Consider the following 27956-nt stretch of genomic DNA (forward strand, 5'->3'; position numbering starts at 1 on the left):
ATGTGGCTTAGTTATGCAGAACTTTCTGATAATAAAGTTGATAATTGTTATAATGAGATTTTTTTTCTCTGATTGCAAATAATACTATTCTAAATGCTCGGAGGCATTTAGGAGAAGATTATAATACTTATGCAATTACATTTTAGTAAAAATGTATGCCATATTTGGCAAACATTGTGTAGACAAGGATGAACACTATAGGGGAGGTAAAATTTTACCTCTATTCTCTTGGGGTTTTTCAGCTGGGACTAAAAATTAAACAGACCTAAGACAGATTAACAGTTGAAAAGCACACACATTTACTAAATATAAGTTTTGTGTGACATGGGCACCCTCGTAAGGAAATGAAGACCCAAAGAACTGGCAAAAGCTAAATACTTTTATAATAGGTTGAAAATGGAAAGGCACTTATGGAAAAAAACTGTTTCCTTCTGGTACAGGAAGGACATCCTCTGGTTTCATATCCTGCTTTCAGGAAGAAAAAGGGGATACTCATGGAGCCCTTTTTGTACTTTGTTTTTGTTTAAAAATACCTGTAGCTCAATGTTATTCTAATGTCAAAATGACATATTTTGGCCATAGCATGTTTAACCATCCTTTAACACTCCAGGCACTAGCCTAACAATGGGCAAAAGCTTAAAGTCCACTCACAGAGTAGGTTGTTCTTAAGAGAGTCTTCATCGTATTATTTAATTTTCTCAGAAATGTGTATAGTGCCATTCACTGAAAACCTGAGTATATCTCACAGACCTCCTGCTCTCCTTTCTTCTCTTTATTTATTTATTTTTTTGAGATGTAGTCTAGCTCTGTTGCCCAGGCTGGAGTGGAGTAGCGCGATCTTGGCTCACTGCAGCCTCTGCTCCCAGGTTCAAGTGATTCTCCTGCCTCAACCTCCCAAGTAGCTGGAACTACAGGCACCTGTCACCATGCCTGGCTAATGTTTGCATTTATAGTAGAGACGGGGTTTCCAATCACCATGTTGACCTGGCTGGTCTCGAACTACTGACCTCAGGTGATCCACCTGCCTCAGCTTCCCAAAGTGCTGGGATTACAGGTGTGAGCCACCACACCTGGCCTCCGTTTTTCTTTTATTGAGGTGAGTTTATCCTCTAAGCTTCAGGAGCCTATGACCACGAGTATCATGACTAACAGTGCCTTAGAATATTTTATTATTTTAAAAAATAACTGTTCAACTCCTTCTCGACTATAAAGTGTTAGAAAAATAGAGGTTTTGGTCTCAGCTTCCAGGAACCATACAGATGATCTACTTGGGTGATTAGGAGAGTCAACTCTCTATTCCACTCCTGTACTCCACATCATTGTTTAGCTTGAGATGGCAAGCCTGTTGTGTAAGATGTTCACTATTCTGGTGATGGGTACTCTAAAGACCAAGACTTCCCCACGACACAATACATGCATGTATGAAATCTGCACTTGTTCCCCTAAATATATAAAAATCAAAAATCAAAATAAACAAATAAAAGCCTTATCTACACATCATTTGAGAAATTTCCTCATTTAAGATAGGACTTAAATAAAATAATATTTAACACTCTTTTTCTTACCCATCTCAATTTTTAGAAAAAAAACCTATTGGATAGTTTCTTTTTAAATGCTGGGGATAGAGAGAAGCTATTTAATAGGAGTATATTTCTTACAAATAAACCATTAACTGAGGCCAAGAGCATTGTATTCCTTGATTGAAACTACAGAGCATGCTATAATACAACATAGTCTTTCTAAAAATCATTAATAACTTTGTACTAAAACCATTGGTACTTTTGGACATAAGCAAGCCTTAATTCATATATAATATGCATTTGCACATTTAAATATAATGGGTTTTCAAGACCATCCTGGCTGCCCTATCCTTATCAATAATAATGGCATGGTTTATGTTTTTATAGCAAACTAAGGCTAAACAAACTTAACATAAAAGTTATTTCTATTGAAATCCAACCGACTGGAAAGAGCTAGGATGTAATAATATATAGGAAAAATAAATGATCCGTTCTTAATTGAAGATTCCTTTCCACATTCACTTTTGTTTTAGCTAAAGATATTTTTCTTGATTAGGAAGCTTTCTTTATATAATAATTGTTTCTCTTTTGAAAATTAAAAGGAAAGAATGTATGCATTTTAGTCATAAGACTGGATGTACACTGGTAACTACTTTTAGTTGAAAGAAAGGCTTCAGAACTAATGATAGGAGTCAAAAGTTGCTTTCTTCCTGGACATCAGTTACCAAGTTTAAAATAATAGTAGAATTTGGATAATATATTTGAAAGTAGCAGTAAGTCATGCCCATATGTTGCAGAAGAGGGAAATCATAACAACTTATTAATTTCTTGTAACAAATGTATTAACCATGCCCACCCATAACATAGCACCCACACTGAACCTACAGAATCTGTGTGTCGTTGGAAGTGATGAGTATTATTACTGGTCTCTGCAGCAACCAGAAAATCTAAAAGTAATCGTCCTTGCTATATTTTCCTTAATTACATTTGACTCTTGAACAACACAGGTCTGAACTACATGGGTCTGCTTCTATGTCTATTTTTTTTCGATAAAGCACAATAATTGAAAAAATGTATTTGTGGGAGGTAAAACCCTAGTTTTCTTACAGGCAGGTTCTGTGGGGTTCTGCAGGGCCAACCTCAGGACTTCAGTATGTGAAGATTTTGTTATACGCGGGGTTCCTGGAAACAATCTCTCATGTATACCTAGGGATCGCTATAGTTTTATGTTTAACTATAAATGACTCATTGGATTGGTGTAAGAGGACAATTGCAAATTTACTTACTATTTTCTACTCATGGTATGGAAAGAACACCACAACATCTTAATCAAAGATAACGTACACAATTGCAATGTAAATGTATGAGGCAACCATGCATTTGCCAGTGATTTTCTACTATTGTATACACAGAATTTAAATATGACACATAATTCCACACATGAGTATTTCCTTCCAGATGTTGCCTTTGATATTGTTGTTTGTTAGATTAAGGACTCTAGTCAAAGAAACCACATGGTTGTGTTATCTCCAGCAGAATTTTGACTCATAGTAAAAGTTAATATAGGGTTTGGAAGAGGGAGCTCTCCCTTCTCAGGCCTGTTGTGGGATGATAGCTGGGATCCATTCATCTTAGAGGTAGAATCCAAAGACATGCCATCTATGTAACTTTGCACAAATGAAGACATGGCAGAACCAGAGGCAGACTGTGAAGTCGCTTGAGTTTGGATGATTTCTCTTTCTCCTATTCCCTCCATTGGTGGTATATTTGCTGCTTCTCTGTTAAAACTCTTGACCCTTGAATTTTAGGTACCCAGTACAGTCTTGTTTTCTAGCTCCCTAATCCTAAAAAAAAGTATTATTCAGTTAGTCATATATCAAGGACTGTTATGTAGAAAGTTAGTAAGTTTCAAATTCGTTTATATATTTTATCCTTCCTAGGTGTTTAAGTTTGAAGGAAGTTTTGTTCATCTTTTTTCTTTGTATTTTCTCAGAACTCAACACAGTCCTGCTGGTGTAGATCAATCCCACAATACCTACCATATGCATCATAGCTGTTGAATTAATGTGGGTGTGTGGAAGAAGTGCATCTTCAGTTAATGCATGTATGACTTGTTAAATAGTATTTTGATGTAAGGCAGTAAGATGATTATAATAATGATTAAGAGAATGAGTATCAGTCCTTGGCATGTTGGGGCTGGGTATATGTCAAGTGATAACTAGCTGTTTGGAAGTAAATAACTGGGACCTTTTTCTTTTAAGGTTTGAATGTTAGTATTCAAGATGGTGCTGCTGATGTGGATGGTGATTTCATTTTCACATAGTGTTATGGAAAAGAGTAATGGTGGAAAATAAAGCTCAGAAAACTGGTCTAATGAAGGAAGACTAATATTAAAAACAAACAAGTTTGGTTCTTTTGTTCTTCACATGAACCCCAAAACCTAAAACTCAATAAAATATATATATATATATGAGATTGTAAAGGGGAGAGGAAACATCATCAAATATGTAATATAATAAAATTTTCTAAAACTGAAAAAAATTCGTGCTCATTTCAATCACATATGTGAACTGCTTACCATTTATGCCTAAACCCCATGTCACTTAGTAGACATGTATATCATAAACATTTGCCAAATTAGGTTTATTTGATTAAAACAATGAAATAACTAATCGGTTTTCATGTTTTGGGGCTTATTCTGCATGGTGGATTGCATGTAATCCATGAAAGAGTACAAAGACAGAGATTTTTCTAGATGTTGAAGATATAGCATGAACAGAGCAGACTCAATTTCTCGCTCACTTGGAGTTTAAAACTATCACTACTGGTAAACCTCCTTTCTGGAAAAAAATACCTCTTGCCTGAAATATCGGGAACCCATAGGCAATTTTCTTCATGTGGGATTGATTAGATGTATTAATCAAATTCTGGTGGTAATGTGGATTAATTATTAGGTTAACTAGCATGCAGGCCAGTTAGTTTCTCTTAATAAGTTTATATATGAATACTAGCAACATCCTTTAGAATGAGTTTTCTTCTTCTTCTTCTTATTCTCCATCTTATTCTTCACCTTCCCCTTTCCCTTCCCCTTCCCCTCCCCCTCCCTCCTTCCTCTTCCTCTTCTTCTGCTTCCCCTCTCCCTCCCCCTCCCCATTCTTCTTCTTCTTCTACTTCTTCTTCTTCTCTTTCTCCTCCTTCTCCCTCTCCTTCTTCTTTCCCTTCTCCTTCTCCTCCTTCTCCTTCTCCTTCTTCTTTCCCTTCTCCTTCTCCTTTTCCTTCTTCTTCTTCTTCCCCTTCTCCTTCTCCTTCTCCTCCTTCCCCTTCTCCTCCTTCTCCTTCTCTTTCTCCTTCTCCTTCTTCTTCTTCCCCTTCCCCTTCTCCTTCTCCTTCTCCTTCTTCTTCCTTCTTCTTTGAGATTGAGTCTCACTCTGTTGTCCGGGTTGGAGTGCAGTGATATGATGACAGCTCACTGCAGCTTTGACCTCCTGAGCTCAAGTGATTCTCACTTCTCAGCCTGTGGAGTAACTAGGACTACAGGTGCACACCACCATGTCCCCTAAATTTTAACTTTTTCTTTTTTGGTAGAGGTGGGGGTCTTGCTATGTTGCTCAGGTTGGTCTTGAACTCCTGAACTCAAGTGATCCTCTTGCCATGGCCTACCAAAGTGCTGGGATTACAGACATTAGCTATCTTGCCTGGCCTCAATTTGCTGTTTTTGAAGGCCCTAGGAATAAGGTTACTTCACACTAGTATGTACACAAATAGTTCAATCTTTTGTGCAGAACTAGACCCTGTTATGACAGAGGCCTAAGGGTAAACTTTTCTACCTACCAAGAGCCAGCTATAGACCCAAATGAGGGTCAGTATCATAATGGCAGAGAAAATATCATAATGGCAGAGAAAAAAAATATATATATATGCCTGTTTTCACATCTGTTATGAGTAAGTCATCAGTTTATTTTTCATAACATGGGTTCAAAATATTCTTTACTCTTTTTGACAAAATTTTAAAAACTAGTGTTTATTTATTGGAAATGAACAATCCATCAAGAAGAAGGAGAAGAAATTTAAAAGAATGCAAGGAACTTAATTCCATTTCTATGCATATCTAGTTCAGTAATAATGTAGCTTCTTGACACATGGCTGTAGCTGTTTATTTCTTCCACATGAATAACTCCCCTAAAGCAGAATTATATTCCCCCTCTTTAAGCAAGTTCTGTTACAAAGCTATTTTCCTCTGTCTTTTTCCCAAAAAAGTTTTCTTGGGATTTGAGTTTGCTTTATTTGCATGTGTGGCCCAGAGGCCTCGTACAGTCTCAGCTGGATAGGTCCCTTGGAAAGAGAAATAGCTAACATATCACATTTTATGATGAGGCTGCCAGATTGTTGTTCCCCTTTATACACCTCCTAGTCGCTCTGCACGAGGGACTCCCTAGGGTGGATGTGAGAGATAAATGAGGTGTTGAGGGGAATAATAATTTTGCACAAGGTGAAAGAAAAAAGGAAAAGTGAAAAACATCCCTGCTTAGCCACAGGATAAGTCATATTAATTAGGCTGTGTATGACACGACTCCACAAGTGGAAATGAAATTTATGAAAAGAGAACCATAAAATGGATACACCTCATAGATAAATATCACTTGAGTGCTACACTTCACAGGTTTTCCACTTTGTATAAAATTACTTCATTATTCATGACCTTATTAAAGCACATTATACATACACTTGGATATGAATCTTAAATACTTAATCTCAGTATGCTCTGTGTATCTAAAAATATAATGAAAGATCCGTTTCTACCATTTCCGATTTAGACATTTGCTTTACAGTGATGAATGAAGAAAGGAAATAGTCTTCCATGGTTCATTTGGTAAAATATCTATGAGTCAAGTCCAGTCCACAGTAATATACGAAAGCAGTGCTATGCATAATCTAAAAAGCACAAACATACATTTGCCTTTAGAGTATATCCTTAAGTATTTTCAGTATGTTCCACCTCCTGAATTTAGAATGTTAAAAAAAAAACTGTATTTATAAGTATATTACAATTAATGGCCAGGAACACTAGGCCAGCCATGAAAAGGAATATGTGCTAGTATAAAACTTCTTTCAGTATTAAATACATAATATAGATAATGCATAAGAAGATAAGGAGTTGATAGAATACTAAAAGTTTCCCAACTTGGTTACAATACTTCTATAAAAGAATGAACTAAATATAATTTTAAACAAATGAAAACTCAGGAAGGCTTGTAGTTTGAGTGTATGCAATCAAGGCATGGCTTTTTTTCTTTAATTTTGACCTATTTGAATAGATTGACTAGAAATATAGATGTAGATAATCTTAGTTACTATTGTAGAAAAATGATAGTTATTTTTTTTTAGGATTTTAAAACTAGAATGTAGATAAATTATTCATACTAAAGAGGCAATTTTTTTCTTCCTCTTTTAAATCATTTTTGAGTGTACAGTTAAGTAGTTTTACTTCACTGCTTTTTAAAGGTGCTTTCGCAAATGTCTGAGTAGGTCATGAACAACCTAGAATCACGTTGAAAATTGACTTGGTTTATGTACATTTTTCTTGAGATACTTGAGCACAAGGGTTTGCTGGAAAGCTTAATGCTCTTTAAGAAATATGTTTTTGCTATTAATATATTTCCCTTAAAATACTGTATATAAACAACTTTGTCAACAAACTAGAGATCTATTTCTTTAAGATTTGCCTATATCAGCATTGTTTCTCTTCTGCGATGAAAGGAGTAATCACTACAGTATAATAATTATTTTTTTACCAAGGAGTAATTAGGAATGCAACCCTGAATAAGCAATGGTGTGTAAATTACTGCTGGCATCCCAAGGATCCTGTAGCTCAAACATTCTTCTTTTCAAAAGCTTTTTTTTGATTATTATGCCTCATTTATGCTATCAAATATAGGATTCATCCCTTTTTTATAGCTGATGCTGCCTCTTTCGGTGTAAAGTAATTAAAGTTTATTTACTTCATGGGGGAAAGAGTAATTTAAAGAATTAAAAAAAATTCTCTCTTTCGAAAAAATTTAAACTTTTCCCAACATAAATATAAAAATGAATTAACATGTATGACCCTTGTGAATTTAGAAGAATCTTTTCCACCAAGACAATTATAAATATGATTGTGGATGATAGTCCATGTTTTAGATATTTATTTTCTAGATTCATTTAATGCATTTTTGAGTAGGTAATACATACACATAATTTCATGTTCAAAAAGAACACGGATGTGTATAATAAGGGAATATTGTATTTCACCTCCTTCTCTGGTACCATTGTAATTATTTCTTGTGTATCCTTTTAGGGAGAGCTTATTTATATAAAAGATCCATATGAATGTATGTGTGTATATCCATATCCATAGCTGTGTTTATATTTATATCTAAATATCTATATCTCTGTCCACTAATGATTATGTACTACATACACAATTGTGCACTTTGCTGATTTGCTTGGCACTGTCACTACATATTGTGCTGTCTTATTCTTTTTAACCATTGCATATTGCTCCATTGTAATCATTTGAACATATATTACATATACAATGCATAAAATGTATCTAATAATTTGATACCCAGTTCCTTCATTTTGTTGAATATTTATGTGGTTTTTAACCTTTTACTATTATAATCACTTCAGTAAATATTCTCATACATATGTTACTTCACAAATGGCCAATATGTCTACAGAATACATCCCTAGAATTAGTAATGCTGAGTCAAAGATTCTGTAAATCATTAATTGTGATTGATATTTCCAAATTAGTTTCCATATAAATTGCACCAATTAACATGCTAGCCAGCAATGGATACAAGTATTTATTACTCCTCATATTCGCAAACTGTTTTATGTTGAAAGTTTTATGTCGCTCCAGTCGAATACCTGTTTAATTAAATATGACTATGGATATGTTATTTGATGTTTTGTAGAAAACATATATTCTCATTGACAGTATCAAATATCCTGCATTCTTGGTGTCATTCTAGGAAGAAACAACTAGGAGAAACTTGTTATTAAAACTGGTACCATCTCACGCCAGTTAGAATGGCGATCATTAAAAAATCTGGAGAAAACAGATGCTGGAGAGGATGTGGAGAAATAGGAACACTTTTACACTGTTGGTGGGAGTGTAAATTAGTTCAACCACTGTGGAAAACAGTGTGGCGATTCCTCAAGGACCTAGAAATAGAAATTCCATTTGACCCAGCAATCCCATTACTGGGCATATATCCAAAGGATTATAAATTGTTCTACTATAAAGACACATGCACACGAATGTTCATTGCAGCACAGTTTACAATAGCAAAGACCTGGAACCAACCCAAATGCCCATCGATGATAGACTGGACAGGAAAAATGTGGCACATATACACCATGGAATATTATGCAGCCATTAAAAACGAGGAGTTCACGTCCTTTGTAAGGACATGGATGAACCTGGAAACCATCATTGTCAGCAAACTGACACAAGAACAGAAAATCAAACACCACATGTTCTCACTCATAGGCGGGTGTTGAACAAGGAGAACACATGGACACAGGGAGGGGAGCACTATAAACGGGGGTCTGTTGGCAGGGAGAGTGGGGACAGCGGTGGGGTGGGGAGTTGTGGAGGGATAGCATGGGGAGAAATGCCAGATATAGGTGAAGGGGAGGGAGGCAGCAAATCACACTGCCACGTATGCACCTATGCAACAACCTTGCCTGTTTTTCACATGTACCCCAAAACCTAAAATGCAATAAAAATTAAAAAAAAAACCTTTCGCGCCGGTTGCCGCTGCGGAGCGCGGCTTGTCCATGTGCGCAGTGAGTGGCGCTATTACTGGCCCAGTAGCACCCGAGCCCCGGGTTTGACCGAGTCTGCGCTGCGATGGACCCCAACACCATCATCGAGGCCCTGCGGGGCACCATGGATCCAGCCCTGCGTGAGGCCGCGGAGCGCCAGCTCAATGAAGCACACAAGTCTCTGAATTTTGTCTCAACACTGCTCCAGATTACTATGTCAGAACAGCTGGATTTACCTGTGAGACAGGCAGGTGTTATCTATTTGAAAAATATGATAACACAGTATTGGCCTGATCGAGAAACAACACCAGGGGATATATCCCCTTATACTATTCCAGAAGAAGATCGCCACTGTATTCGAGAAAATATTGTAGAAGCCATTATCCATTCTCCTGAGCTCATCAGGGTACAGCTTACTACATGCATTCATCACATCATCAAACATGATTATCCAAGCCGCTGGACTGCCATTGTGGACAAAATTGGCTTTTATCTTCAGTCCGATAACAGTGCTTGTTGGCTAGGAATTCTTCTTTGCCTTTATCAGCTTGTGAAAAATTATGAGTATAAAAAACCAGAGGAGCGGAGTCCATTGGTAGCAGCAATGCAGCATTTTCTGCCAGTTCTAAAGGATCGTTTTATCCAGCTTCTTTCTGACCAGTCTGATCAGTCTGTCCTCATCCAGAAACAAATATTCAAGATCTTCTATGCTCTTGTTCAGTATACACTACCACTGGAACTGATAAATCAACAGAACCTGACAGAATGGATAGAAATTTTAAAGACTGTTGTGAACAGGGATGTACCTAATGAAACACTTCAAGTTGAAGAAGATGATCGGCCTGAGTTACCATGGTGGAAATGCAAGAAGTGGGCCTTACATATTTTAGCAAGGCTTTTTGAAAGATATGGAAGCCCTGGCAATGTTTCCAAAGAGTATAATGAATTTGCTGAAGTATTTCTGAAGGCATTTGCTGTTGGTGTCCAGCAAGTTTTATTGAAGGTGTTATATCAGTACAAGGAGAAGCAATATATGGCTCCTCGAGTTTTACAACAGACATTAAATTATATTAATCAAGGAGTTTCTCATGCTCTCACCTGGAAGAATCTGAAGCCCCATATACAAGGCATTATCCAAGATGTTATTTTTCCATTGATGTGCTATACAGATGCTGATGAAGAACTTTGGCAAGAAGACCCTTACGAATATATACGCATGAAGTTTGATGTGTTTGAAGATTTCATTTCTCCTACCACTGCTGCCCAGACACTTTTGTTTACAGCCTGTAGTAAGAGGAAAGAGGTACTGCAAAAGACTATGGGATTTTGTTACCAGATTCTTACAGAACCAAATGCTGACCCTCGAAAAAAAGATGGAGCCCTGCATATGATTGGCTCTTTAGCTGAAATACTTCTGAAGAAAAAGATCTATAAAGATCAGATGGAATACATGTTGCAGAATCATGTATTCCCTCTCTTCAGCAGTGAACTAGGCTACATGAGAGCAAGGGCTTGCTGGGTGCTTCACTATTTTTGTGAAGTGAAGTTCAAAAGTGATCAGAACCTTCAAACAGCCTTAGAGCTAACAAGAAGATGTCTGATTGATGATAGAGAAATGCCTGTGAAAGTGGAAGCTGCCATTGCCCTTCAAGTATTGATCAGCAATCAAGAAAAAGCTAAAGAATATATCACACCATTCATCAGACCTGTAATGCAGGCTCTTCTTCATATTATAAGAGAAACAGAAAATGATGACCTTACCAATGTAATTCAGAAAATGATCTGTGAATATAGTGAAGAAGTTACTCCTATTGCGGTGGAAATGACACAACATTTGGCAATGACATTTAACCAAGTAATCCAGACGGGGCCAGATGAAGAAGGTAGTGATGACAAAGCAGTTACTGCTATGGGAATTCTGAATACAATTGACACACTTCTTAGTGTAGTTGAAGATCATAAAGAGATAACCCAACAGCTTGAGGGAATCTGCTTACAAGTCATTGGTACTGTTTTACAACAGCATGTCTTAGAATTCTATGAGGAGATCTTCTCTTTAGCGCATAGTTTGACATGTCAACAAGTGTCTCCACAGATGTGGCAGCTACTGCCCCTTGTATTTGAAGTCTTTCAGCAAGATGGCTTTGATTACTTTACAGATATGATGCCCCTCCTTCATAACTATGTAACAGTTGATACAGACACTCTTCTGTCTGATACCAAGTATCTTGAAATGATATACAGTATGTGCAAAAAGGTTCTTACAGGAGTTGCAGGAGAAGATGCAGAATGTCATGCAGCAAAATTGTTAGAGGTCATCATTCTGCAGTGCAAAGGGCGTGGCATTGACCAGTGCATTCCCTTATTCGTGGAAGCAGCCTTAGAAAGACTGACAAGAGAGGTTAAGACAAGTGAACTTCGAACTATGTGTCTGCAAGTTGCAATTGCAGCTTTGTATTATAATCCACACCTACTACTCAATACCTTAGAGAATCTTCGCTTCCCTAATAATGTTGAACCAGTTACAAATCATTTTATTACACAGTGGCTTAATGATGTTGACTGTTTCTTGGGGCTTCATGACAGAAAGATGTGTGTTCTTGGACTTTGTGCTCTTATTGATATGGAACAGATACCCCAAGTTTTAAATCAGGTTTCTGGACAGATTTTGCCAGCTTTTATCCTTTTATTTAATGGATTAAAAAGAGCATATGCCTGCCATGCAGAACACGAGAATGACAGTGATGATGACGATGAAGCTGAAGATGATGATGAAACTGAGGAACTGGGAAGTGATGAAGATGATATTGATGAAGATGGGCAAGAATATTTGGAGATTCTGGCTAAGCAGGCAGGTGAAGATGGAGATGATGAAGATTGGGAAGAAGACGATGCTGAAGAGACTGCTCTGGAAGGCTATTCCACAATCATTGATGACGAAGATAACCCTGTTGATGAGTATCAGATATTTAAAGCTATCTTTCAAACTATTCAAAATCGTAATCCTGTGTGGTATCAGGCTCTGACTCACGGTCTTAATGAAGAACAAAGAAAACAGTTACAAGACATAGCAACTCTGGCCGATCAAAGAAGAGCAGCCCATGAATCCAAAATGATTGAGAAGCATGGAGGATACAAATTCAGTGCTCCAGTTGTGCCAAGTTCATTCAATTTTGGAGGCCCAGCACCAGGGATGAATTGAGTTATCTCTTTCTTTCCGGCTGTGTGATTGTAGTGAAGAGCTTGTGTTCCTCCTAGTAGTGGTTCCAGAACTGGTTCATGTTATCTATTCTATACTAATGATCAATAGATGGACAGAAAAAGCCAACAACCCCAGGAGATGGGACCTGATCATGCAACCTGGCACTGGAAAAGAAACCAGCGGGATTTTGTGGGTGGGAGGGGATGGGAAGTACCTTAGGGGGCGTATTTTCTTTATTTTTTGAAGAAAGTAAGATCCTGACTCTGAAGCTTCAAAGTGACACTGTGGAAATCTGAAACAAGAGGGGAGGTCATGAAGGCAGCTTTTCTTTTTCTGAGGAAAAAATAGGCATGGGCTACAGGACTATTTAAAATGTCTCATTTACAGTATAAAGCTCAAAGGTTGATGTAATTTTTACACCTATGAGTATTTGTCCAATTTCTGTCTCTTCCTTACCATTGGGTATCTATTCTTTATATGTAAATAAGATAAGGTAATCTGATAGCCTTATTCAATTCTTCATTTTTCATTCATCATTGTTCCTATGTAGATTATTGGACATTTATTGTAGCACTACATAACTGATTATAAAAATCTGTAAATGAATTAGCACTTTCATATTGAAACAAGCCTGCTAGCCTATGTATAAAATAGCAAAATGTTTGCTGTTTATAAAAAGATGTAATGGGGTGGGGGGCAAGGGTAATTTCAAGTTATTAATTTAAAAATGAACTAGCAATTTTGTACCTGGTGACTTTGTGGTGCACTCACCTCTGATAGTGACTTGAATTCGGTATGTAAAAAGGGGTTAGTGGTATTTCATTGCTGCTAAAAATGACAACTCCCTCTGTGTCCTGTTTTTCTTAAAGCTGTCAGTGTACCAGTGGGTATTTGAATACCAGACCTTACTGTAAAAAATAAGAAAGGTGGTATCTAGAGCATGTAAATTGGATATAAAGTTCTACTCTTAAAGAGTTGATCTAAGAGTATGACTAAACATCTATATATGCAATCTATTAAAAGAGCTTAATTCGGCTATTATGTCTTGATTTGATTACAGTTTTTTCCTAATTATAACAATTTTTTCCTCACTGGCCTATTTTTAATACTGTACCTAGAAAGAGTACAAAATGCACACTTAAAAAAAATTGATATTTAACACTTACCCACTCCCCCTTCCCCATCTCTTCTACCCCTCTTGTTGATTGTGGTATCTGATCTTAACTAGGTAGGCTGAAGGCACATGGTTCCCTCCAAAAACCACTATTGATACCACTGGAAAAACAAGCCAGCAAAAAGACAGTGTAGAGAGGTTGGCTTGCTTCCCTCTCTTCCTAACTGCATGTTGAAAAATAAGCCTTTATTGATCTTAAACATTTGTCAGATGAGTCATACATTGGGTTATTTTTTTATATACATGTATACACAAAATGTTTCAAATTGAAAAGCAACATCTTAATGGATCCAAAACTATTAACAAGCTGTTGTCTAAAACAGATGAGAACATTTATAATAACTGTAAAAACAAATGCACATACTGATATTTAAAATGCATAATTAAGAAAACCCATTGGTGTTATGTTTTTCTTGTATACCAATAATTAAGCCACTATTGTTGGCACTGTTTGGTTTTCTATTTTAACACTGAAGGAGTGAAAGTACTTCCTATATTTATGAATTTACTACTAAAATCTTGGCAAAAAAAGAAAAAAAATTATCTAAAATGTGTGGGTGAAAACTGTTAATCAAGTGTGTTTCTACTCCCCCCCACCCCACCCCCTGAAAGTTGGACACCGACTGTATACCCTAGGTTGCTTAAGGGGATTACACTATTATATAAAGTCAATAAAAATGAAGTAGTTGTATATATGCAACATTGTGTACAGAGGGGAGATAATGAATATTAAAGAAACATTCTCGTCTTCCTTTACCTTTTGTCCCCTAATACCTAGTCTACTTTTTAAATTTTCAGACTTCACTGCTTTTTGAATTCATAATTCTAATTTTCACATTATTGTTAATGAAAAATCATATCTAATAAAGGTTTTAGTTATTCCCAAAAAAAAAAAAAAAAAAAAAAAAAAAAAAAAAAAAAAAAAAAAAAAAAACTGGCTGAAGAACCACGTGGGATTTCAGCCACCCCTGCTTTCCCAGTAATCAAACAATAGGAAGGGTCATTATCATCACTGCAAAGAATAAACGTTTATTAAGCACTAACGATACAAGAGACACTATAGAGAGAACACAGAATTGGACATGTTCTGAATGCATTTAAGCCACAATTTAAAGCTGGGTAGAGCGAAACACTCAGAAACATGCCTTCAATTTTCCCTGTGGGTAAACAAGCCTGCTGTTTGTTAACTTTTTCCAAGCAAAATTAATGGCTTTCTCTTCCATATTCTCATAATGCTCTGTCTACACTGTACCCCTTCTCACTGTGTATTGTGCTTATCCACTGGCCTCTCAGCAATCCCTCTGGACTGAGACCTTGAGATCAGGAATTCAAGTTTTGTGTATCCTCAGTATTTGGCATAACACTTGTCACATAGTAGGTATGTAACTATTGTTTGTTTTATGACTAAATGGATGCTGAACAACATCTCCTTTTTATCCCTACAATAAACCTATGATGTGAATAATATTATTGTTCTTCCATTACAGATGAGCCAATTGGCATATTCCTGGTCACATAGCTAGTTAGTTGCAGAGGCAGGGTCCTAAGACTTTCAGATGCCAAACACATGCTTTGGAACAAAGTTAAGATATTGCCTCTTAGGGAACAGATGAACTAATGAAGCCATCTCTCAGGTCCAGTCTAGATCACTGAGTGGCCCTTTATCTAAGTCCCAGAGTTGCTAAGATTTGGTTTCATATCTTTCCTTTATTCCACTGTCTCTGAGGGTTCTTTTCCACGAGGAAGAATTATAATGAGGGGCCCAATGCGGTGGCCCGCACCTATAATTTCAGCACTTTGGGAAGGCGAGAAGGGTGGATCACTTGAGCTCATGAGTTTGAGACCAGCCTGGGTAATGCAGAACACCCTGTCTCTACGAAAAATACGAAAAAAAAAATTTAACTGGGCATGGTGGTGTGTATTTGTGGTCCCAGCTACTCGGGAGGCTGAAGGTGAGAGGACTGCTTGAGCCTAAGAGGCAGAGGTTGCAGTGAGCCAAGATCATGCCACTGCCCTCCAGCCTGAGTGCCAGTGAGACCCCATCACACACACACACACACACACACGCACACACACATACACACTACATCACACCACACCACTGTTTAGTGGGTCAGCTCCTCTAGCCATTTCAGGTCTTGCTGTCACCAAAAATGAGTCCTCTACATTCTAAAAGATTTTCTGCTAATCCCTAAAAGAAAGAACATGAGTAAAAATTATAATAAAAATAAGGAAATTACAAAGGTTCTGGAATATTTAAAAGTTGTTTCTAAATGTCATCTTGATATCGCAGTTTCTTCCTCTCTTAATATCTAACCCACGTCTAATTTCCCCTCTCCAGCAGAAAGAACTAAAATTAGTGTTGGGATGAACAAGTTTTGAAGTGGTGAGCCACCCAAGCACCAATCTCAGAGGGTAGCTCAAGATTCTCCATAAAGACAGTTTGCCTCCCTTTATCACAAATGTAATCCAATTAAGATCATTCTCAGAAGTGTCTTTACAGTTCTCAAAGTCCCTTTTCTGGGGCCACACAAGGAAGGTTGGGCTTCTAATTAGTTATATGTGCCCTCAACAGTCTCTGCATTATGAGTTAACAATGTGTCATTTCATTGCTTATTCTTTTTTTTTATTGTTGGGGAATATGGACAGCTGAAACCAAGGTGCATGGAGATATCCAGAGGAGAATCACTGTCTCTTCACCCTTCAGTTCTATTTCCTGCTCTGATCCATGTCCCCTAAGATACACTGCACTATCCGGGATAGGAGAACTTTGGTTCATTTGGAAGGCAGAGAAGTAGTTTGCCTTCCAATAAAATTAACAGATTTCCTATAGCTTCAGTTAGCTGGACTGAGGGATATTGTTCACCAGAAATAGGCAGAATCATATGCATATTAGCAAAGTCAGAAAAGTACAGGGGGTTCATGGATCCCAGATGTTTTCCTTTGGGGCCAGCTTAAATAAATAAAGATACCTAATTTAAGGTGGAGGAAAATGTGACTTGAATAATGTTTTTAAAATTATTTATAAACTCAAATTTAAAATTTAGAAAAAGGAAATGTAGTATTAATGCGAAGCAGAATTGTGTAGATTTGTTCATTTATTAATTCAACGTGAACTTTTTGAACACCTACAATGTACCCAGTAGTTTGGGAGAAATACAATAGAAACAAACTAGAAAATAATTCCTGCCTTCTGGGGGTTTATTATGTCCTGGATGGAAGAAGATGTAAGCTGGAAATTAGGTGGATTGAATTCCATTTCTAACTTCAAAAGTAACTCACTATTTGAGTTTAAGCAAAAACACTTAACCTATGTCTTTAATGTCATTTTCAAACCTGGGATTTGTTCTGTTTACTTTACGCAGTGTTGTAAGAATAAAAAGTGAATGTGAAGGTAGTATACAATGTCTATCAAACAATACCAAAGTAATAGAATGATATTTGTTTGTATTTATTATAGGCTTGTAAGTCAGCTCTCTGAGGTGTCTGAATCAACTATGGATTCTGAATTCTTACCCATATTTGTTATTCATGTTAATGCAATTAAGTCAGAACGTCTAGTTGAATGACCATCAAAATAACTACTAAGCCACATTCACTGTGTAACACGGGGCTATCCTCCCGCCTCCCATTAAAGAGTGACACAGCCCTAGCGAACTAGACCAGAGTATCACAGTCAGAAAAAGACATTGAATGGGTTCCTTAGATGAAGAAAATTTAAACATTTTTAATGATTCACAGAAATCAGATGGTTTGTATCACTATTTTAAAAACTCACACTCTATATCTGAAACCTTAGTAAAGTAGAGTTCTGGTGATCTGTTTTCCTTTATTTGAATTTTATGAACTCACACACATGAGACTTATTCCATCTAAGTCTGATGTTGATTAACATAAAGGATAGTCTATTGGGTCTCCCTCTCTCCTTTTGCTCTCTCTCCCTCCCACTCTTTCTCTCCCTGTCCATCTCTGTTTTTTTGGCTTTCTTTCTACAACTATGTACTTAAAGTAGGCATTCTTGTACTCTTGTGTTGTTTATCTTTTGAACATTATAGTCTTACTTATTTTAAAAGATTTTTTTCTCCACTGCAGTGAATTTCAATTTTAACTCTAGCCATAGCACAAAAAAATTATATAGGATTAAAAAAAATCCCATCAGTGCTAATGTGTGAGTAATGATGCGTTTCTTAGATAATAACATAGACTGAAATGAAAAAAAAATACAAGATGAAATATCTTGATTTTAATTGAGAAAGGAAGTCTTATTTTGAGGTCTAGTCTGAAATTCTGCCAGTAATTAGTTATCTCAATAATTCTAGGCTTTTCTCAAAAATTAAATGAGAGGTTAGGATTAGTGTATCTTTAAGATCTTTTCTTCCTGTGTCAATAACACTATGAATCTACTTGTTTTTACAATAGGTGAATTTCAATTTGCTATGAAAATACTTTATTAGTGTGATTCCATGGCTTATTAATTTTTATTTAAATTAATATCAAGTCTTCTAATAAAAATGGACTTTTGAAAAATTAGAATACAATTTACAGCGACTTTGTAGTATTGCCAAGAGACATAGTTAGGTTATAAGGAGCACAGTAACCATTTAGATGAAATGCTATTCCAGCTGAAATACATAGGTGAGTTGTGTTATTGGATTGCTGTAGTCGACTAGATTTGTAGTGTGCATGGAAGTCTAACTCTACATGGATTTTTGAAATTTTAATAGGCTTAAGGAAAATATCAAATTTGAAATTTAAAATCAACCAAAAGTCATTAATATATACTGGCAATACAAAGCTAACATGATGACTCATTTCCTTTCCTCTTGCACAGAGGCGTGATTTTCACTTCTGTGTGTGCTCACCTCTCTTATTGTGCCTCATCTACTCCTTTCAGGATCCTTCTTCCATCTTTCTCCATCTTGTTGACTGTGCTCTTGTTTTTTAACCGTCTTGCTTGCCTTTTTACACTCCTCTATTTCAATGTCTTTCTATTTGCATATATTCCTTCATTTTATTCTCCTTCTCTTCCACCCACTACTCTGCATTTAATTTTCCCTCCATTTCCAGGGCATCTCATAATTGAGCTTCCATATCTCTTTATTATATTTTTCATTCTTTTTCTGACCTGCACTACACATACTCATTCATTCCCATCTGTGATTGTCATTACATTTCCTTATTCATCTTTTTAATCATAAATATTTATTTCATCTCTATTATGTGCCATTATGTTTTTCTATCTCTCTCCATGGTCCCCATGGAGAACAAATATTGGAGAACAAAACAAGTAGTTTAGGAGGACCAGAAAACTTACTTTTAGTAGGACAGGAAAACCTATTTTTGTCATATTTCTTTTTAGAAGTAGAAATATTTCATCTACCTATTCATTCTATTAAGAAAAAAACAACCAATTGCAATTGCTAATATTACTGTACCTAAAGACATGCCTGCAAAGCAAGGCAAGACTATTGTACACATCTATGTATAAAAAATAAATATCTATATCTATGTGCATACATAATTCGATGCATAGACCATATATATGGGAATAAAATCTGTGTATTTCATCCAACATTACTGTTAAATTTATTAAAATTTCAGAATAGCTTTCCATGTTCAGTGAGCATAATACTACATAGTATACCTGTACGGCTATATTCAGAGTTGAGTGTTAAAACTAATGAAAACTTACAGCAAAGTTAATTTGGCAAATATTTAATGGAGAACATTAACAGTATTGTACTAAACAGTAATTAGGCAAAAACAGTAAGCCATTCATGCAAATGAAAATAATTAGCCGTTCTTTTCCACAGCCACATCGGTCAATAAACTATTGCTGTCTCAATCTGACTAGAAACAAAAAGAGTCTTATTTGCAATATGGCAACAAACTCATTTAATTAGATGATGTTATTAATTTTTAAAGCAAGGGGGAAGGTGAGAGGGATCTTGGAGAGTAAGACTCACAAAAGAAACAGTTTTATCAGCCACAAAATGAAGATAATGACATGAGATTCCTGGGTCTATCCCCACCTTTTTGGAAAGGAACAGCAGTTGTGATTTAGTTGTTTGAAAGTACCATTCTCAGACCTCCAGCCAGTTACAGGGAACTGAGTTCAAGGGCAGTCAGGGCTGTCAGGCAACCTGATGCTAGTACACTAAAAGCAAACTCTGCGCTGAATGTTAACATGATGTTTAACATAAGGCATATTATGATCATAAACCTTTGAATTCAAATACATTCAATCAATGAAGAGAGTTCTATGCACAAAGATCGGGCTAAAAAAACAAAAACAAAGCAACTTAAACCATACTGCAAAAAAGTTCAAGACCTGGTAGTGTAGAAATGATCACTTTATGATGTTTCAGGTAAAAGACATACTTTCAACCTAAAGTATTTTTCAATAAACTCCTTATTACTTAGGCTAGATTGCTCACTACCCTGCATATCTGAAAAATGAATCTCTAGGTTTAAGAAAAAGTGGCTTTTTGACTTGTCTTTCCTTAAGTTCAAACATATCTGAGTAAATACATCCAAGGGAGAAGATTTAAAAACCAAAGTGAGGCTTGTATTTTCACTAGTAGAAAATGTACTTTCTAAATTGTTATCTTTCTAAAGGGATATGGTCTATACTAATTCAGTACTGAATCTCTTTGCTGAGATGAAAGACACAGCTATTTCATTACTTTCCCCACTAGTGGGGTATCTGTAAATTACTTTACGGTTGGTTTTAAATAACTTATTTATTTAGAAACTAATATTTATACTCTTTTTCCCCCTTCAGTAAAATTGAAGCCACTTGTCCATTCATCTAACCTTAAAGTCAAAAAACCTTTTCACTGCATGTTGCCATAGGCAAAAACCATGAAGAAGGGTGATGACAGATTTGAAAGCACATAAAGCAAATACAAATATGAGTTGACAGGAAAAAAACACCATAAACAAAATTGAAAGACAAATATCTAATTTTGAATACATTGCAAGCAATAAAATCATTAACAGAAAAATTAGTTTTTAAAAAGATGTCTTAAGGCATGATTACATCAAGGAGTTGAAACAAATCTAAGTGACTGGGAAAAGAGAAAAGAAGGAGCTATCAGTGAGGACAGAAAAGGATGATAAGAGATCATGGAGAATAAGGATGTTAATGCCATAGTAAGGTTGTTGCAGGGATGAATATTTTTCAAATTTCTCTTCGTTGCTCTTTCAGAAACAGAATCACTTATCGGGCTGTGTTAAATGGGTCACATATGGTTGTGGGAAGGAAATCTTGGGACAGATTGTGATAATGTAGTGTCAGGATTGCAGAATAATTCCAGCAGATTTTAGTTTATTTCCTAGGGCCACATTTTTATCCCTCTGAAGAGAAGTGATTTCTGGTCCACATCTGCACAAAAGATAACAAAGTCACATCTTGGTGGTGGATGCTTAGATAGTGGTATCTATTTTCTCACCTTGCTAAACATGAGAACTTCCAGTGCTTATTAAAGGAGGGTGAGGCATACTTGCTAAGTGTCCATTGAGTTCATATCTTTATTTATACGACTGTGAAAATATTTTGTCACTGAACACAAAACTCTATATTAGGATGCCATTTGTCACATGGTCAGTTATTGTACATAGAACACTCTATTAGCATGCCACTTGTCAGTGGCCAGCCATGAAACATATAACTGTATATTAGCATGTCACATGTTATGTGGTCAGCCATGGGGCACAGCACCCTCTGTTAGCATGTCACCTGTCAGTGGCCAGCCATTGGAAACAGAACCCTAAATTATCATGTCAGTGGTCATGTGGCATACAGAATTCTAGATTAACATGCCACATGTTACATGGTCAGCCATGGGACATAGCACCCTCTGTTAGCATGCCACTTGTCATGTGGCCAGTCAAGAAACACAGAACTCTATATTAGTATGGCACATGTCACGTGGTCAGCCACTGGACACAGAACTCTATGTTAGCATGAAACTTATCATGTGGCCAGCCATCGGACAAAGAGCCCTAGATTAGCCTGCCACTAGTCATGGGACAAAGAACCCTATATTAGCATGCCACTAGTCATGGGACAGAAAACCCTATATTAGTATGCCACATGACACGTGGTTAGCCACTAGACACAGAATCGTATATTAGTATGCCATTTATCGAGTGGCCGGCTTATAAGCAGGCTTTTATAGCAATGAAACTCAGGGCTACAGTTTGATCCCATCACTTTATTTAGTCGTGAGAACTGAAACTACTTCTGAACTTGTATCTGTTTTACTAAACCAATTTCCTGAGTCATTTAACAACCTATAACACATGCTGTCTGAATACATATCATTGCAGTAGGCACAGAGAGACTTTAAAGGCAGATATAGGACATATAAAAAGTTTACAGAGAGGCAGCACAGAAAAACTTCATAGAAAAAAAAAAAACCAGTAACACATAACATAGAATAAATGTGAATTCATTCAATAGATATTCATTATCTATCATGATCCAGATGCTGTTAACAACTACAGATATAAATGTTGCCAAAATAGAGACTGATTCTAGCCTATATATTTAGAAAGAGCTGTATCCCAGCCACCGAATGCAAATATGAAGGTTTAGAAAAATTATCAACAAAAGTTATAGCTAGTCCAGGATATATTAGAAAAAGAGATAAAATATTAGATACAGAAATAATTTCTGTAGGAGGGCCTGATGTTAAGTAAATATATTCCTAATTAACATCAAGAGATAAAACCTGACTTCTGAAACTAGTGAGCATTTATCAGCAAATATAACGAAAAAATCACGAAATTCTTAATTGACTTTTTGTGATGTGTACATCCCTATCTTCGACAGAATGACATCAATTTCTGCCCAGAAGGAACATTTAAACTAGTTGGATGCTGTCATTTTGATAAGAAGCAAAATATTTGCTAAGGATTTCTTTGCTATATTTTATAATGGCATAGTTTTGTATTACAGAAATTAAATATGGCCATTTCCTGGTACTTTGTTCTTTTCTAGAGGTTTGGAAATTGATTTTTGAATCATTTATCCTAGTAGTTTCCTTGGTAAAGTAAACAGGTCTATTATTTATAACATCTACCTTTCTAGATTTGTTGGATCTTATTTGGGAGTAGAGTCTGGCTGATATTTCTGGGCCTCAGAAATGGAACTGAGTTCTATCATGAGACCAGTACATTTTTCAGGAGAGTTGAAAACAGGAATGCCCCTGAAATGGAGAATCTTCTGTATATAATGGTCAGCTGATACTCTTATATTCTTTTCCTCTGTATTTAATATACCAAAATTTTTGTCCTAGATTTTAAATATTATTCTAAACTCTCAATCCAGGTAAGTTGAGTCCCTGTAGAGAGTTCATTCATTTTCTTAAGAATGAGAATGGGATATAATTTAGCTAAGCTTTAAATATATCATACACACACACTTTCACCAAAGTTCATGTTGAGATGGTTTGTGATGAAATAACATGAGAAAATAAACCTAGATTACTTATGTTATCCCAGTATGCCCTGAAAATAGCTAAAATAACATATAAAATATTATTATATTAATATAATATGATAAGAATAATTATTGTATTATTTGAATTCATATATTTAAAAATGAATATGTCATATAAACATTCTTTTTTGAGAGTAGATAGCATTTTTCTTTCTATTATAATCATGATTAAAATATTTTAGATGATTTTGTAGTGTGTTGTGTGTATATATTTTTTGACATTTTATTACACGGTCGTATGTAATATAGACTAGGAAGAGTATTTAAAATGAATTTTTTGAAATAAGTTATTGTGATCCTTATTTGTCACTCTTCTAAGCAATGACTAATCTTTAAATGGACTTTGGCTTATAATATGTCGAAACGATTTACCCAAAGTCAGAAATAGCATGTCATTCATTTTCCTAAAATCCCTCATAGACATTCAAAATGAAACACTACATGATTTAAGATATAAAAACCTATTACTTTTATCAAATCACATACATGTGGCAACAGATCTTGCTTTTGCGTTTAAGTATTATATGTTTTTATGTTAATTGTTTTTGAAAACATATGGACATTTTCAATACTGTAAAATAAATTTAATCTCACAAATTAGAATATTTCTTATTCTATGTTGACATTAAGAAATTACAGCCTATCATATACAGCTACTATTTTTTTCTTATCACGTTAATGTCATTCATGAGATTAAAACTGCATTCCCATGGCCAATATTCTTAGTTCCTTACTTAGGCACAACCAAATACTTACACATGGAAAACTAAATGGCATTAGAAAATAGCACCTTATTCTGTAAAAGATTTCAGTATGTACTGCTCTGAATTTGTCATTCATTTAATTAGCAAATATTTTTTCACATTTACTTGTGTCAAGCTCAGTACCATTGCTTCTGGAAGGATGTTCGTGACAAATCCAATGGAATAATATGCTGTGGAAGCTGGAGTATGTCATACAATGGAAATTATTTCCACAGAATTGAAATCTTGATTACAGAAATTCTGATGCATGTTGTGAAAAAAAGCATGCAATTTTGGTATCACAAAACATGGTTAAAGCCTTATTTGGCTTTCTAGATGTGAAATCTTGGCAAATCACTTAACCTGTTTGTGACCCAGCTTGTTAATCTGCAATGTCTACTTCATGAAGAAATTATTTAAATGAGATGTTCGTGAAAATGTTTTGTAAACCCTGAAGTAGTTTATAATATTCATTGTTATTTTAAAACTTTCTTCCTGCCTTAAACAGGTGGAACATCTAACAAAAAAGGAAAAAAGAAACCCTTTAAGCTATCTGAAACATCCTTTTTTAAAAGCTTAATTCTATCTATCTAACTATCTATCCATCTATCTATATCTATTTTTTTGAGACAAAGTCTCATTCTGTCACCCAGGCTGGAGTGCAGTCTCCGCTCAGTACAAACTCCACCTCCTAGGTTCAAGCAATTTTCCTACCTCCACGTTCCGAGTAACTGGGATCACAGGTGCATGCCACCACATCTGATAATTTTGTTTGTTTTTTTCATTTGCTTTTTGTAGAGAAGGGGTTTCACTACGAGGCTAGGCTGGTCTAGGACTCCTGATCTCAAATGATCCACCCACTTTGGCCTCTCAATGTGCTGGTATTACAGACATGAGACACTGTGCCTGCCCATAAAATTTTATGTAATAAAAATCAGCCTACACGTTGAATGTCATGAAAAATATCTGGATGTAGATTCCTCTTTGAGGTTAAGATGAATATATTTGATTCTGGGATGGATTTTGATATAAATAGGAAAGAGTCTAAAGAACTGGCAATAGCTCTCATAAGAATAGAGAAAATGAAACCTGTTAAAGGAGGCTTTCAACAGCAAACATCCAGAAATGTTTTAATTAGATTTTTATTCAATAATAATTTTGTTATGTGAACTTAAACTAGGCATCAAAATCCTAACAACCATAAGAACAGACAAGTTCGAAGAGCTCTAATCTTGTTAAATAATGACAATGGCTGGTTTTTCAGGCTACGTGTTAGTAGGTGAATTTGAACGCCCTGTGCTTTTCTTCTTCTTCTTTTTTTAAATATCTTTTTATGCTTCATAACACAGAACACTAGCTATTCTTTCCAGGAAATTTTTTATAATTGGATTTTTAAGTATCAAATGTGCAAAAAAAGGAAAATGCTCAGAAAAGTTTTAATAAGTTTCTTACTTTAAGAGGAATATCCAGTGTTTAAAAGCTCAATTCAGTGATGTAATAATGCCACTAATAGTTCCTCTACTTCATTTCATGTCATTGCATGGATATTTAGCAGTGACACTTTGAAGTTTCATCCTTCAGCTGACTGCATCTGGGGGGCATTTCTCCTGGGGTGCTTCTCCAAGCCCATGTAGAAGTCCAATTAAAGTCAGTGGGAGCTAGGTACCCAGAGGGCAAGAGAAGCAAGAACTTGGAGAAAATGTCCATTATCAATGTGATTTACACAAGGTCACAGAGTAGTTTGGTCTCTAAAAGCATGCCGGTGAGGGGAAGGCTTGGCTGGAAATCTTCTTGCCTGCCTGTCTCCGGGGACACTAGAGGGGTCTTTAAAATAGCCATTCCAGAAATATCATCTTTTTGCACTTTCCCCATGAGTTCTCCTCTGGTTGAACATTATAGGATTAGCTGGGGACTGCCAAAATGACAGCCCCTGAATGAACTGGTGCCAAATCTGCACAGAGTCTGGATAATTGGATCTGCTGGGTTAAATAAGCAGCTGGCTTAAGCAAAACCTTGAAGACTTAATATCAGATTTTATTTTAATTCTCTGGATAATTTGAAAGTCTATGTTGATTGCAGAAATAACATTCCTCAGTGCATGCTCTCTCTCTCTCGTCTTCATTCTATAGTCCTCCTAAGAGAAATGTATAGCAAAAAATGCGAATCATAACATCAACACAGTCCTCAACAAAGTCTCTCTAATGGTTGGACAGTATCTTACAGAGCAAGAAACCAAAGGAAAGCCTTACACCAAGACTTATGCCAAAGGAAGGATTTGCACCCAAATCTGGGTACCTAGCTCCCACTGATTTTAATTTGACTTCTACGTGGGCTTGGAGAAGCACCGCAGGAGAAATGCCCACCAGATGCAGTGGGCTGATGAATAAAACTTCAAAGTGTCACTGCTTAACAACTATGTAATGACCTGAAATGAAGTAGAGAACTATCAGTGGCATTATTAATATCGCTGAGTTGAGCTTTTAAACACTGGATATTCCTTTCAAAGTAGGGAACTTATTAAAACATATCTGAGCATTTTCTTTTCTGTTTTGCACATTTGAGACTTCAAAATCCAATTATTAGTAGTAACCACATTCACAAAGTGACTAACATAAAATTATTCCTCCTCTGACATTTTTGAAGAATTTGTGTTAGAACTTTAGCCTGTTCTTTACGGAAATGCACATTGATGCAAATATAAATCCTTTAAATATATGGCACTCTGTAATGTTGATAAACAAGATTTACATCGCCTCTTATGTTTATGATGTATTTTCATGCAACACAACTATTTAATGAAAGGGTTCAAGAAGCCTATTGACATTTACTTTTCTTCTTAACATATATTTATTAAGGCCGAATATAACATTCACATTAACATCAAACACAGGTAAAATATGAAATTGCTGAGAGGAATGACGACATATTTTAGTACTTTGATGGTGGTGCCAACATTTCATTTAGGATATTTATATATGTCATCTAAAAAGGACAATAAATTTCAGTGAAGGCTCAATCTATTACAAAACTTTTCATCAACACACACCACAGGATAGGCTAAAACCACAGAGGGAAGGAAGAAATACTGCTGAATAATCAATCTTTGAAAGCATTCAATTTATTTAAAAAGCTACATTTAAAATATCCATAAGTCTACGGAATGAATGTGTCAGAAGTGGTGTGATGCATATGTGTAAATATGAGAGTTATAGAAACATTTTTTCATTTCCTTCTATTTTTCAGTATTAAGCTTATTAGGTAAACAAAACCAGAAAATATACAATGGAATATTAGTGACACTAAGGCTTCGATACAAATTCTACCCCTGCAAGATAGAAAAATTCCCTCGTGTGAAACTTTTGTTCATTTCCAGGCACTATACTTGCTGGCACAGAATAATTACCCACATGGATCGAACACAAAAAGGCAGACAAACTTTTCAGCTTTAAGAATGGGTGAGTTAGATTAAACAAATTCCTTACTCTCATATGCTACTGAAGATTAGCATAAAGGTTGCTCATACTTCTCCTAAGATTAAACTGACTTTGTCTAATATTTCAGCATGATAGACAAGTATTGACATTAATCTATTAAAAAACCACTATGCCCATACTGTGTTAAGTGAGCAACAGAAATGGGAAGAAAGGGAACACGCAGCTTTTTTTTCCCCGGGGTGGAGTTGCACTGCTCTCTGCTAGAACTGGGAGTACCCTATTTTAAAATGAAGGAACAGAGGCCCATGGCTGTGAACCTCGTATCTTTTGGAAGAAATAATTTTATTCACTATAAAAGACCAGCTGTACTATTTCTTAAGCTTTGTTCTTTGGTACATAAAAATGTATCATATTGAAAGAAATTTCCTAAGTTCCCGTAGTAAAAGAAGACCTCCTGATTCTGTGCTCTTCCAGAGGTATTCTTTTTCACTTTCATTTACTATGTGAATAAAGTCAGAAAAATTGATAGAATTTTCTGTCTTCTACTGCCAAAAAGGAGA

General features: G+C 35.8%; 2 protein-coding genes across 2 annotated transcripts in view; one reads left to right on the plus strand and one right to left on the minus strand.

Moving 5' to 3' along the window:
* KCND2 (potassium voltage-gated channel subfamily D member 2) overlaps nt 1-27956 on the minus strand; it is a 501311-nt gene that overhangs the window by 93254 nt on the left and 380101 nt on the right. The window lies entirely within an intron of this gene.
* On the plus strand, nt 9347-13578 carry LOC135273992 (importin-7). Its single transcript, XM_064374023.1, has one exon. The coding sequence runs from the start codon at nt 9421-9423 to the stop codon at nt 12535-12537; it is 3117 nt and encodes a 1038-aa protein (XP_064230093.1). The 5' UTR covers nt 9347-9420; the 3' UTR covers nt 12538-13578.

Source organism: Aotus nancymaae, unplaced genomic scaffold (assembly GCF_030222135.1).
Source record: "Aotus nancymaae isolate 86718 unplaced genomic scaffold, 86718_ANA_hifiasm-v0.15.2.pri h1tg000002l, whole genome shotgun sequence".
Taxonomy (NCBI): Eukaryota; Metazoa; Chordata; class Mammalia; order Primates; family Aotidae; genus Aotus; species Aotus nancymaae.